The 13,581-nt window shown below is 41.5% G+C and overlaps 2 protein-coding genes across 6 annotated transcripts in view; one reads left to right on the top strand and one right to left on the bottom strand.

Moving 5' to 3' along the window:
* Window positions 1-10,128, bottom strand: part of TTI1 (TELO2 interacting protein 1) — a 45,980-nt gene extending 35,852 nt beyond the window's left edge. For all 3 annotated transcript variants that reach the window (XM_057703239.1, XM_057703240.1, XM_057703241.1), the window contains exon 1: window positions 10,078-10,128. The gene's annotated coding sequence lies outside the window, so the exon portion shown is untranslated. The remainder of the gene's footprint in view (window positions 1-10,077) is intronic.
* Window positions 10,129-10,235: 107 nt separating this feature from the next.
* The window catches only part of RPRD1B (regulation of nuclear pre-mRNA domain containing 1B), a 69,196-nt gene continuing 65,850 nt past the window's right edge, over window positions 10,236-13,581 (top strand). For 2 of the 3 annotated variants that reach the window (XM_057701341.1, XM_057701340.1), the window contains exon 1: window positions 10,236-10,787. In XM_057701341.1, coding sequence (XP_057557324.1) covers window positions 10,637-10,787 — 151 coding nt within the window. In that variant the 5' untranslated portion in view covers window positions 10,236-10,636. The remainder of the gene's footprint in view (window positions 10,788-13,581) is intronic. The other variant, XM_057701339.1, reaches the window with a different exon arrangement.

The following is a 13,581-nucleotide window of genomic DNA, read 5'->3' as shown; positions in this document are numbered from 1 at the left end:
TATGATCCAGCAATCCCACTACCGGGCATATACCCAGAGAAAACCATAATCCAAAAAGAAACATATACCATAATGTTCATGGCAGCACCATTTATAATAGCCAGGACGTAGAAGCAACCTAAATGTCCATCAACAGATGAATGGAAAAAGAAGATATGGTACATATATACAATGGAATGTTACTCATCCATAAAAAGGAATGAAATTGAGCTATGTGTAATGAGGTGGACAGACCTAGAGACTGCCATACAGAGCAAAGTAAGCCAGAAAGAGAAAAACAAATATCGTATGCTAACTCATATATATGGAATCTAAAAAAATGGTACTGATGAACCCATTGACAGGACAAGAATAAGGATGCAGATGCAGAGAATGGACTGGAGGACATGGGGTTGGGGGGCGGTGCGAAGGGGAAGCTGGGGGGAAGTGAGAGAGTAGCATAGACATATATACACTACCAACTGTAAAACAGATAGCTAGTGGGAAGTTGCTGTATAACAAAGGGAGATCAACTCGATGATGGGTGATGCCTTAGAGGGTCTGGACAGGGAGGGTGGGAACTAGTCGTGGGAGGGAGGGGATATGGGGATATATGTATAAATACAGCTGATTCACTTTGGTGTACCTCATAAGCTGCTACAAGAGTGTAAAGCAATTATATTTCAATAAAGAGCTTAAAATAAAATAAAATAAAATAAAATAAAATTGATATGGGAATGCAAATCACCTAGAATTGCAAAGACAATCTTGAAGAAGAGGAATTAAATAGGCAAATTGTGGTAGTGCTTTACACTGTCTGACTTCAAGATTTACTATAAAGATACAATAATTAAAGGCAGTGTGTTACTGGCAAAAAGAAAAACAAACAGATGAAGGGAACACAATAGAGTCCAGAAATAGCCCCCACATATACAACAGAGACTCCATATATAGATTCACATACTTGACAAAGGTGACAATGAAATCTACAGGGAAAGAATGGTCTTTTCAATTAAAGGTACTATGCCACTTGGCTATCCATATGAAAAAACATATAGGTCTTGATTATATCATACTAGATTTAAATGTGAAATGTCAAATAATAAAGATATCTGAAGAAAACAAAGAACATCTTTGTATTTGTTAAACAGGACACAGAAAAGAGCTAACCATAAAAGATTTGTTAAACAGGACACAGAAAAGAGCTAACCATAAAAAAAAAATTGATAAACTGGACTACATTGAAATTAATATGAGATTTTCTATAAATCATTAAGAAAAAGAGAATCCAACAGAAATATGGAAAAGAACTTGAACAAGCATACCACAAGAGAGGATATCCAAACAGTCAATAAACATATGAAAGGACATTAACATCATTAGTCTGGGAAATGCAATATAAAACCACAACAAAATACCATTACACATCAACCAGAAGGAATAAGCTGGAAAAAAAAGGGGGGAAAAAGAAAATACTAGGTGTTGGCAAGGATATAAGGCAACTAGAACTCTCATTCAGCGCTGGTAACAGTGTAACTGGTACAACTACTTTGGAAAACACTTAGGCAATATCTATTATTCTAAAGGAAAACATACATATGCATTATGATCTAGTAATTATATTCTTTGACATATACCCAACAGAAATGCATACATAAACTTACCAATAGATGTGTTCTGGAATTTACTATCCACAATTGCCCCCACAAAGAAACTACCCAAATGCTTATCCACAGTAGAATGGATAAACTGTGGTATATTCTCCCAATGTGATACTATATAGATGAAAACTTACCACAATTGGAGATCTTCAAAAGAATGGGTTATGGGCTCAGAAATACATAAACCAGCTTTTTGTAAGGAAGAAAGTGTAACAAACTGCTACTATGGTGTGACTATAAAAGGCAATCATATACCTTTATGGGATGGCCATGAAATCACACCTGTGTGACAACAATATGTCAATTACAGAAGGAATTGCTTAGAGCTTTAGAAGCTTAGGAGTCCTAGATTCTATTCCTATAAAATGCAACCCTATAAATAAATTTTAAAAATGCAACCCTGATTATTTAAAGTGGCACAGCAAAGTTTGATGTTTATAAAACTGACAGTAACAGGGGCATCCTGGCCCAGAAAGTGATGAGGCATTCAGAACAAGCTGCTTTTCAGGGTTAGCAGAGAAAACAACCCAGAGTTCAACTGTGGCAGACAATGACTGAATAAACCAGTTCTTGACTCTAACCCTTTCTGAGTTCAGTGTACCCCTTCTGCAGTCAAGGAAAGCAGTCACTGGGGAGGTGGGGGAAGAGATCTGCAACTGGAGTGCTTGAATGGACCCATTTCCCCGGCAGCCCCTTCCCCTCCTCCCCATCTCTCTGCATCGTCACAGGGATGGGCTGTGTACGATCTCTGGGCCATGGCGTACAGGTGGAAAAGACAAATGAGACAATCCACAGTATAGGATAAGGTGCTATACTTTACAGACACTGAAAAGATAAGATGTAGACACAAGGTACTTACTGTATCATACAGTCAAGAAGTGAAAAAGTGAGGAAAAAAACTCAGAGAAGTACAAAAGGAATTCAGAAAAAGAATGAACACCAACAGGGAAGGGTTCGTGGAGAGAGGAGGATTTGTGTTGGGGTGGGCGGACTACACACTTGGGGCTGCGTGGGTAGGCCATTCAAGGCACAGTGCCTCATAAGCAAAGACCAGAAAGCAGAAAAGCTGTAGCCCCTAATAAAGGCAGAGACAAGAGGGACATGCCATCACAGCAAGTGAGCCACGCCTTGCACACAGGTGATGTTCTGATGAGACCACCTGTTTGGGGTCTTCGTACTTGCTGTTCCACCATATATCCTCATGGCCTGCTTTCTCACCTTTCAGGGCTTTACTCAAACGTGAATTCTGAGGGAGGCCTTCTCTGTTCACCCCTATTTAAAACTGTAACCCATCCTCACTCCTCCCCTGCCTTGTACTTCCTATCTCCTTCCCCTGCCTTTGAAATTTTCCTCCATAGCACTTAGTACCATCTGTCAAATCAGATTATTCATCTATTTATTTGTTTACTGTCTCTCTCTTCTCACTAGAATATAGGTTCTATGAGGGCAGGGATATTTGACAGGTTTGTTTATCACTTCTGGCAAAGAGCAGGCATCCAATGAACACTTGTTGAATCCACAGCCATAGATCAAAGTCTGGCTCTCTCATTGGTGAAGCTTTGATATTAGATATGTGTGAACTGCAGCCTGGGTAAAACCATCATATCTTCTTCTCGTGGGGTGGGTTATTCCTTCCGGTAGTTCTCATCCATTATAGGAGGATCTTACTGGATTCCTTCTCAGGCAGCATCACAGTTCTAGGATTTGGCTGTAAGCCAGCCCATTTTTAGCCTGCTTCCAGGTAAGGGACAGAATGAATATGAGAAAAGGAATCTGACAATCTGGGTAACTGGCTCTTACAGTACCTGGCTGTGTGGTTTCCATGAATTTCAGTTTCTTCAACATAAAATAAACTTGGTGGATTAGATGATCTCTAAAACTGCTAATTTCGAATTAACTAGCACATGGTAGAAAGACTGGGTTTAGATCCAGAAATAGGAGTTTAAATAGAAGAATTGCCAACACAAGTTTTTGATTAGAAAGAAGAGAATTAATATTTGTTGAGAAAATCCACCATATGCTAGGCAATGTGCTAGGTATCTTATGTACATAAATTCCTCATCTACAAGCTGAGTAACACAAGGTTCAGAGAGATTACGTGATGCCCAAGGTCACACAGCAAGCAGGGCCCGACCTAGGATTCACCTCAAGCCTGTGCGACTCCAAAGGCTGTATACACTCCTTTCACTACACCAGAGGTTTCCAACCTAACTGTTTATCAGAATCAAGGGGAAACAATGTAAGCACAGATTCCTGGGCCCCACACCAGATCTACTGAATCAGAATCTATATTGGGGGTGGGGTGGAACAGGTATGTTTTGGGAATCTCTTTTAAAACTTCTCAAGGTCAGTCTGAGGATCCACGAAATTGCTAAGAGAGTAGAATAGATCTCAAAAGGGTAATTTTGTGAGGTGACTGACGTGTTAACTAACCTTATTGTGGTAATCATTCTCAATATATAGTGATATATGTGTATCAAATCATTACATTGTACATCTTAAACTTTTACAATCTTGTATGTCTATTCTATCTCAATAAAGGAGGGCGGGGGCGTGTGGGGGGAGGGGAAGAGAAAGCTAAGTAGGAGTGGGGGAGCCAGGACTTCCACTTCTACCTAGCAGCAATGAGGAGTCCTCCCTCATGGGTGTCAAAGGAGGCTGAGTGAGGAATCTGGACTTCTATCTGCACTTGGCAATAACAAGGTGGGTCTCCACCTGCCCACCTTATCCTGCCAGAGTGGTTTCATAGGAAGCCAGCTAAAAAGAAGACTTACATAAGGTCCAGAGTCTTAGAACATAATACAAAAATGTCCAATCAAAAACCATCCATCATATACAAGAACCAGGAAAATCTCCAAATGAAGAACTAAAGAAAATCAATCAATATGTTAACACTAAGATGATAGAGATGTTAGAATTATCTGACAAAGTTATTAAAGCAGTTGTGATGAAAATGCTTCAATAAGCAATTATGAACTTGCTTAAAACAAAACAGAAAACCTCAGCAAAGAAACAGAAGATACAAAGAAGAAACAAATGGAAATTTTAGAAGTGAAAAATTCAGTGACAAATAAAAAGCTCAGCAGATAGGCTCAACAGCAGAATGGAGGGGAGAGAGGAAAGAATCTGTAAAACAGAAGAGAGCATAAGAGAAATTACCCAATCTGAACAACAGAGAGAAAATAGACTGAAAAGAGCCTCAGGGACCTGTGGGACTATAACAAAAGATTTAAGAGTCCCAGAATGAAACAAGAAAAGGGGCAGGGCTGCAAAAATATTCAACGAACTGAAAGCTCCTCAAGTTTGGCAAGAGATATAAATCTATATACTCAAGAAGCCGAGTGAACCCTAAACAGGATAATATTAAAGAAATTTACACCAATTATAATTATACCATAATTAAAATTTCTGAAAACTAAAGACAAAAAATCTTGAAAGCAGCCAGATAAAAATGATACCCTGCCTACAGGGGAAAAACTATTCAAATGACACTGGACTTTTCATCAGAAACCAGGTAGGCCAAAAGGAAGCAGCACAATAATTTTCAGGTGCTAAAAAAAAAGAACTGTCAACATAATCCTATACCCAGCAAAAATGTCCATCAGAATGAAGTGAAATAAAGACATTCTCGGATGAAGGAAAACTAAGAGAATTTGTCACCAAAAGGCCTACTCTTAAAGAATGGCTAAAGGAAATTCTCAAACAGAAAGGAAACGTTTAAAAAAAAATCCTGGAATATCAAGGAGGAAGAAAGAACACAGCAAAAATATATATATAAATACAATAGGCTTTTCTTATTCTTTTAAATTTTCTAAATTGAGTTTGACAATTGAAGCAAAAATTATAACACTGACTGATGTGGTTCTAAATGTATCTAGAGGAAATATTTAAGACAAATATAAACAGGAAAGGGTAAAGAGACATAAAGGAAGTAAGGTTCATATACATCACTAGAACTGTCAAAAATAAGTTATATACACATAATATAACTATTAGAACCACTAAAATGGTTATACAAAGAGATACACTCAGAAACACTATAGATAAATTGAATGGAATTCTAAAAAATGTTCATTCAAGTAACCCACAGGAAGTCTGGAGAAACAAACAAACAAACAAAAAATGGAGAAACAAAAAAACAGAATAGAAAACAAAATTAAATTTCAGACTTAACCTCTAACATATCAATAATTGTGTTAAATATAAAGGTCTAAATACACCAATTAAAAAAAACTGTCAGAGTTGGTTAAAAAACATGACTTAACTACATGAAATTCTACAAGAAATTCACTTCAAACATAATGATATAGTCAGGTTGAAAGTAAAAAGATGGAAAAAGATATTATTATGTAAATACTAATCAAAGGAAAGCAAGACTAGCTACATTAATATCATATAAAGTAGACTTCAGAGCAAAAAAAATTACCAGAGACAAAGAAGGACATTATGTAATGATTAAATGGTAAATCTATGAAGACAGCAATCTTAAGTGTGTATACACAAAACGGAGATGCAAAATGTGTGAAGCAAACGTGGATAAAACTGAAAAGTATAGGTGGTCACCACAAATATAGGTGGTGAATTCAACATTCCTCTCTCAACAACTGATAGAACAACTGGACAGAAATTCAGCTATTATAACACAAGAGCTCAGCTACACCAACCAACATTTACATAATTGACATTTACAGAATACCATGACAGTAGGATCTACATTCTTTTCCAGTGTCCACAGAACACACACGAAGATAGACCATATCCTGGACCACAAAACAAACTCTGACAAATTTAAAAGAACTAATAATCATACAGAGTGTGTTCTCCAACCACAGTGGAATTGAGCTAGAAATTACTAATAGAGAGACAACAGGAAAATCTTCAGACACCTGGAAATTAAGCAACACTTTTCTAAATAATTCATGGTTCAAGGAGGAAATGTCAAGGAAAATTTTAAAAAATACATGGATGTGAATGAAAATAAAAGTTCACATATCAAAATTTGTATGACACAGGTACAGCCATGCTGAGAGGGAAATTTATAGTACTAAATACATATATTAGAAAAGAGGAAAGCTCTCAAATGAATATCAATAATCTAAATGCCCACAGTAAGAAGCCAGGAAAAAATGAGCAAAATAAATCCAAAGCAAGCAGAAGGAAGAAATAATAAAGATCAGAACAGGAACTGAAGTTTAAAACAGAAAACAATGGAGAAAATCAATGAACCAAAGAATTGGTTTTTTGGAGAGATCAATAAAATTGACAGATTTCTAGCAAGACTGATGGGGGTAGGGGGAGGAGGAGGGAGGGAGAGAAAGGGAGAGAAGAAGAGGAGGAAGGAATGAGGGAGGGAGAGAGAGGAATTATCAATATCACTAATAAGATAGCACTACCAACTGCAGATATCAAAGGATAATACAGGAATACCACAAATAACTTTATACAAATTTGACAGATGAAATGGCGGATTTCTCAACAAAACACAAACTACCAGAGTTCACACAATCTGAAATAGATTACTGAATAGCCTTATAAGGAAACTGAATTTATCATTTAAAAAATCCCAAAACTAAAGGAAAAAAAAAAAAAGGAGAAGAAAGAAAGAAGAAATCTTCAGGCCCAGATGGTTTCACTGGGGACTTCTACCAACCATTTAAAGAAAATTAACACCAATTCTACACAATCTTCTAGAAATGGAAGAAGAAGAAGCACTTTCCAGTCCATTTTATGAAGCTAGTATTACCCTGATACCAAAACTCAACAAAGATAATATTAAAAAAATTTAAAAATGGCAGAACAACCAATTTCCCTCATGAATATAGATGCCAAAATCCTAAACAAAGTATTAGGAAATATAATTTAGCAGTATGTAAAAAGAATTACACACCATGACAAAGCAGGATTTATTCCAGGGATGTAAGGCTGGCTCAACATTTGAAAATCAATCAGTATAATTAATATTAACAGGCTAAAGAAGATAAATCACATGATTATATCATCTTCATCTCTCTGACCTCTAAATGTTGAAGTGTCCTAGGACTTAGTCACTGGGCCCCTTTTCTTTCCATACCTATTCCCCGTTATGACTTCTACATTTATATCTCTACCTCAGATCTCTCCCTGGAACTCCAGACCCACAAACCCAATTGCCTGTGAGACACCTCTACTTGGATAGGCATTTTCCATTAGACATATACACATCTACTAAACTCCTGCTCTTACTCCCCAAACAGCTCTTCCCAGAATTCAGTACATAAATGCAAACTCCATTCTTATGGTTGCTTAGGCTAAAACCCTTAGGGTCATATAAGCTTATTTCTTTTATACCTCCTATCTATGCTGTCAGCAAATCCTGTGATCTCCTCCTCTAAAATATCCCCAGAATCTGACCCTTTTTTACTATCTCCACCCTGGTCTGAGTCTTCCTTTCTTCCTTGCTGCGTTATCACAACAGCAGCTGAACTGGTCTTCCTGCTCCTATCCTTGCACCCTCACTGTCTATTTTCTACTTAATAGCCACATGCTCCTCCTTTTCTCAAAATGGTCCAATGGACTCTTGTTTCATTCCTAGTAACACCCAAAGTCCTTACTACTGCCTATAGTTCCCCACGTGATACGGTCCCTGGCAAATTTTCTGAGCTCATTCTGGTTCACATCACATGAGCTACCCTCCTTGCTGGTCCCTGAAAAGGCCAACAATAGCCTGACCTCAGGACTCTGTACTTGGTTTTCCCTCTGCCTGGAACATTCACCATAAAGCATAGGGCTTGTTCTCTCATTTCTTTCAAGGCTCTGATCAAATGTCACCATATCAGTGAGGCCTTCTCTCACCAGCATATATAATAGACTCCTATCTGCCCATACATGCATTTCTCATCCCTCTTACCTTCCTTTACTTTTACTCAAGGCACTTATAACCTTTACGCTCATTTTACACACACATGTTAATCTTCCCCTGCAGAAGGTAAGTTTCCAAGGACATTGATTCTGTCTGTTTGCCTAGAACAGTGCTTCACACATAGGTTCTCAAAAATTATTGGCTGAATGCATAAATAAACCACTGGCTTGGGAGTGAAGAATTTGGGATAAGATAACCTTGATTTGATTCCTGGTTCTATCATTTCTTGTGTTCAAGTGACAGTGAACAGATTATCACCCATGTTTAATGTTTTCTCACCTATCAAATAGTGATAATAATCTACACCCCATAGGACTGTTGTAAGGATTAAATTAAAGAACTTATGCAAGGTGCTTAATACAGTGACTTGGTATAAAAGTGCTCAGTATATGACACTGTTACTTAATACAGAAAGATGGCATAGATTGGGACTCAAAGGCCCTAGGTTATAATAATGACTAGATATTGACTGCGATTTTAGGCTATTCACCTCTTTTACATTGTCACTCAATCAGCTACGAATAAGGTGCTGGGGTAAAAAAGACAAAGTAGAGTCCTTTCCCTCTGATCTTATGTGATCTTGGGTAGGTCACCCAAGCTCTCTCAGCCTCACTTTCCTCATTTGCCAAATGGGAATAACGTAATACCTATCTCATAGCTTTGTTGTGAGGATTAAATGAGTCACTATGTGAAAATACAGTGTCTAGCCCATAGCAGCAGCTCATTATGCTGGCTATGATGATTCCATTCTGGAGGAGAAGTAAAATCATCTAAGCAAAAAATAGCGCAGTAAAAGCAAAAACAGGCATCAACTAGTACGGTGCCTCCTAACTGGAATCTGCCCACAACTGGTCAATTACACCATGATCAGGACATTTGAAAATTCTATTACGTCTACAATAACCCCATAATCCCTACCACCACCCCACAGCAGTCAGAAGAACAAATTTCTCTGCTGATGTGATAATTGCAATTTAAAACGTTTTTAAAATAGGAAAAGGATATAGTCTCAAATAGTGTTTCTTAAAGGAGGTCAGGGAACCCACTGACTTCTTCACCCCCCCAAAGTGAAATGATATTATTTAAATTTGAGCAACAGTCAAATGGACCCCCAGAAGGCAGCCTGTAATTCCCTGAATACAGCAACCAACCAATAGCCGTGAGCACAAGGGGGTGCTTCACTGCGCTGCTGTCAAAGACTAAACATCGGAACTGGCCACTAAAAGTGGTTCTGGAGGCCGAGTGGGAGCCCACCACGTGAGAAGGGGGGCGTCACCTTTTGAGAAAGAACAGCAAGGACCAAGGCGTGGAAAGTGCACGTGGGTGGCTTGGTAGAACCAAAAAAAGCTTTTTGCTGGGGGCGGCCAGAGAGCAGGACATGTATGGAGGAAGAGTGCGGCTGGAGCCTGCCAGGTGAGGGAGAAATGCCCCGTTCCATTCCCAGGTCATGACCTCTCAGCCTCAGCATCCCCCTCAGGATCCCCCTCTAGGGGCTCGCGGTTGCTATGCTCCCTCTCTCGCGCGCCACTCTTCCCTTACCTCGATTTCCAGGCTTTCCCTCACTCTCCCTCCTCCTCCTCCTCCTCCTCCTCCACCGCGCCGGACGTGACGCATAACTTGCGCGCCGCACCGCGCCAGAAAGGTTCCGCGGGAGCGGGAGAAAGGGTTCCGGTGAGACTCACTGCGCCGGCGTCCGGGCGCGAGCGGTCAAAGCGCCTTCCGGAGGCCGTCGAAGTGAGTTCTTTTCCGTGTCTGTGGCTTTCGGAGCGCTCCGAGCAAGATTCAAAGAGGACTTCGGCACTGGAGGGGGGTTTTTCTGCACTTTGATCTCCGCCCTCCCATTCTTCCTCCACTCCGGCCCTTGCCCTTTGACCCTGCTCTCGCGGCGGGGTGAGAGGTCGGTGGCCATCTTGTGGCGGCGGCGCGGGCGGCTGTTACTGCGGAGACCCATCCCCTCCCCCCCCCGGCCCCCCCGGCCGTCTGTCAGTCAGTAAAGAGTCCCGCAGGCCGCCAGGTGAGGCCCCGGCCTCGTGCCGTCGCTCTCCCCGCCGCACTGGGCGGCCCAGGCCGCTCCCTGCCGGGCCTCGCCGCCGCCACCATGTCCTCTTTCTCGGAGTCGGCGCTGGAGAAGAAGCTCTCGGAGCTGAGCAACTCTCAGCAGAGCGTGCAGACCCTCTCCCTGTGGCTCATCCACCACCGCAAGCACGCGGGCCCCATCGTCTCGGTGTGGCACCGCGAGCTCCGTAAAGGTAAACACCGCCCCCACCCCCGTGCGTGCTCCCCCCCCGGGCAGCCCTCTCCTGCACCCGCTCTCAAGGCCCCTCTAGCTTCTTAGCTGAGCCTGACTTCCCAGCCCGGGCCTCTGATTGATTGCGCTTCTGAAGTTGGAGACAGTGTTATCCCCATTTCTCGGAGAAGGAAACCGAGGCCTGGGAAGGTTTAAGGTGAACTTGTCTGAGGTTCCACCGATCAGGGCTCAGGACTCCCAGTTCACCCAGCCGTTTTCCCCTCCGGCACCTGCTGACACTTGTGACTCTTCGTCTCTCGGCAGCGTTGAGCGCCTGGTGGAGGGTACAGGCCTCAGCGCGTTGTGTGCCAGGTCCTTGCTGGGCATTCGGTGTAAGACTGCCTAGATCGAGCCCTGGCTCAGTCACTTGCTAGCTGAGTGATACCGGGCAAGTTTCTTCTAAGCCTCTATTTTCTCATCTGTCAAAAGAGGACAAGGGTAGCTGCCACTTACAGAGCCTTTATTCTGTGCCAGTCACTATGCTAGGACCTTATGTGCATCCACGCTCTTCAGTTCTCAGCACTGCCCTGGGAAGTGGGTACAATCACTGCCATTACAGAGAAGTCAAAGGGTCACACCACCTAGACCGGGCTCTCAGGTTCCTCTCCTCATGCAACTCTTCTTGGTTCCAGACCCTGCTCAGGATCTGGCGGCCGTCGGTGGAGCTCAGCCTGTTGTTATGTGCCAGGCACTGGGTTGGGAGCTTGATAGCATGTTGGCAGCAGAAGCCAGCTGCCTGTGGAGCCTGACTTTGCCGTTTACTGAGCCCGCCGCAGCTTCACCTCTCTTTCCCTCAGTTTCCTCATCTGTAAAATGGAGATGATGATAACTGATATTTACTGTGCCTGTGTTCTGTGCCAGGTGCAGTACTGATATCGTTACACACCTTGTCATGTTTTAAATTCTCAGAGTTCTATGAAGTAGGAACTTGGCAGATGAGAAAAAAATGGAGGCTCAAGCAACTTGTGGGAGAGTAGACAGGATAACCCACGTGAACATCTAGCGTGGTGTCAGGCACAGTGTAGGCACTGGGTAAATAATGGTGAAGTGGGATACTGATTATTCAGTGTGGGACATGGTCTTTGCCTCAAGTTACTTACAGTCTGGTGGAGAAAGTTGGGCACCTACACAGCTATCTGATACCCCAGTGAGTTTCATAGCAGAAAGCTGAGAAAATGAAGCTTAGCGCTGTTTTGGACAGCCTATATGTGGTAGGCTCTTTATAGCATAGGAAGTAATTTTACAGGTGTTCTCTGCTATCTGTGAGGTCAGGATGTCACTCTATTTTACACATGGAGAAACTGAAGTGGCTAAGTGGTATTTTCAAGGCCTTAGTATCAGTGAGGCTCGGACTACATTAGACTGGCAGGCCCAAAATCCAGGATTCTTTCAGGAGACCCAGTTCTAGTCCTCTGGCAGAGACCCTCCCCCCCCAAATATCATATGCTGTACTGAGATGGGGGTCCCCTCAGCCCCTCCGGGTAGTTGGGGGATAGAGCCCAGAGCTCCCAGAGCCTCATTCGTATACCTTACTGTGCCATTCAGATATTATTTCTATCATCTGAGATGCGTGGGGTGGGGACTGGGATTCAAATTGCTTCTACAGGATCCTATCTGGTAGGATCTCAGAGGCAGGTCAAAATCCATCTCAAATGTCACTTTTGTGAGGTCATCTTGGTTCCCCACCTCACCGTGTTTGAGTTATTGAAAATAATTTAAAGAGTACTTTTGTTTATGAAGCTCCTTTAATCCTAATCTCATATGATGAAACCTTATGTTGTAAGTAGGTTGGCATTATTATCCCCATTTTGTAGATGAGAAGATAAAGACATGAAGAGATTAAGCGCTTTGTTAAGGAGTATACAGTTGGGACACTGGGCCCAGGGCCCAGAGCTCTGTGACGTGAAACTTGTTTTCAAGTACCCAGTGCATCAGTGCAGTTAATAAGTGAAGGTGATCATCTTACTCCAGCCAAACCCATAATGCTTTTATTCATTAGAATTAATCAGCGTTTATTTCATTCTTACTAGTTATGTCTCTTTCACTGGATTATGTTTTGAGGGAGAAACTCTTCCAATTGTCCGTAATGTACACAGCATTTAGCATGCTGCCTGTTAACACAGTTTAAAAATAGTTTAAGAGTTAAATTGTGGTCGCTGGCATCATTTTCATGGCTGAGTAAAGGATCCAAGCAGCACTGTCTAATAGAGATTTCTGTGATGAGAGAAATGTCTTGTATCTGTGGTGTGCAACAAGGTAGCCTCTTGCCATGAGTACATGAAATGTGTGACTAAGGAAGTAAAGTTTCAAATAAATACAATTGAAAATTGAGTTCCTGAGTTTTGCTAGCTACAAATCAAGTGTTTAGTAGCCACATGTGGCTAGTGGCTACCATATTGGATAGTGCAGAACTGGAGGATGCTCTTCCAAGCATGAGTATACAGTGTCCTAGTACCCAGGCTTCCTTCATGAATTGAAAATGCCCCCACACTAAGGTGGAAAAAGATTTTGTGCCCTAATATTCGAATTGACTAGCCCTTTAGTTTCTAGCCCACCCTGAGTCTTTAAAAATGGATGTTTCTATCTATAGTCATTTCCTTAAGGCATTCACAGACTCTCTCTGTTTTGCCTCCAAATATTTATGAGACTTAAAAATTTTTCTTTTTCCTGCTTAAATACTACTTCTATTCCTAATGTATTATTTTCTTTCCATTTCCTAGGAATAATTCTTAATTTATCCCTTTTGGCACTGTTCT

Source organism: Hippopotamus amphibius, chromosome 12, assembly GCF_030028045.1.
Source record: "Hippopotamus amphibius kiboko isolate mHipAmp2 chromosome 12, mHipAmp2.hap2, whole genome shotgun sequence".
Lineage (NCBI taxonomy): Eukaryota > Metazoa > Chordata > Mammalia > Artiodactyla > Hippopotamidae > Hippopotamus > Hippopotamus amphibius.
This window is presented reverse-complemented; position numbering and strand designations above follow the sequence as displayed.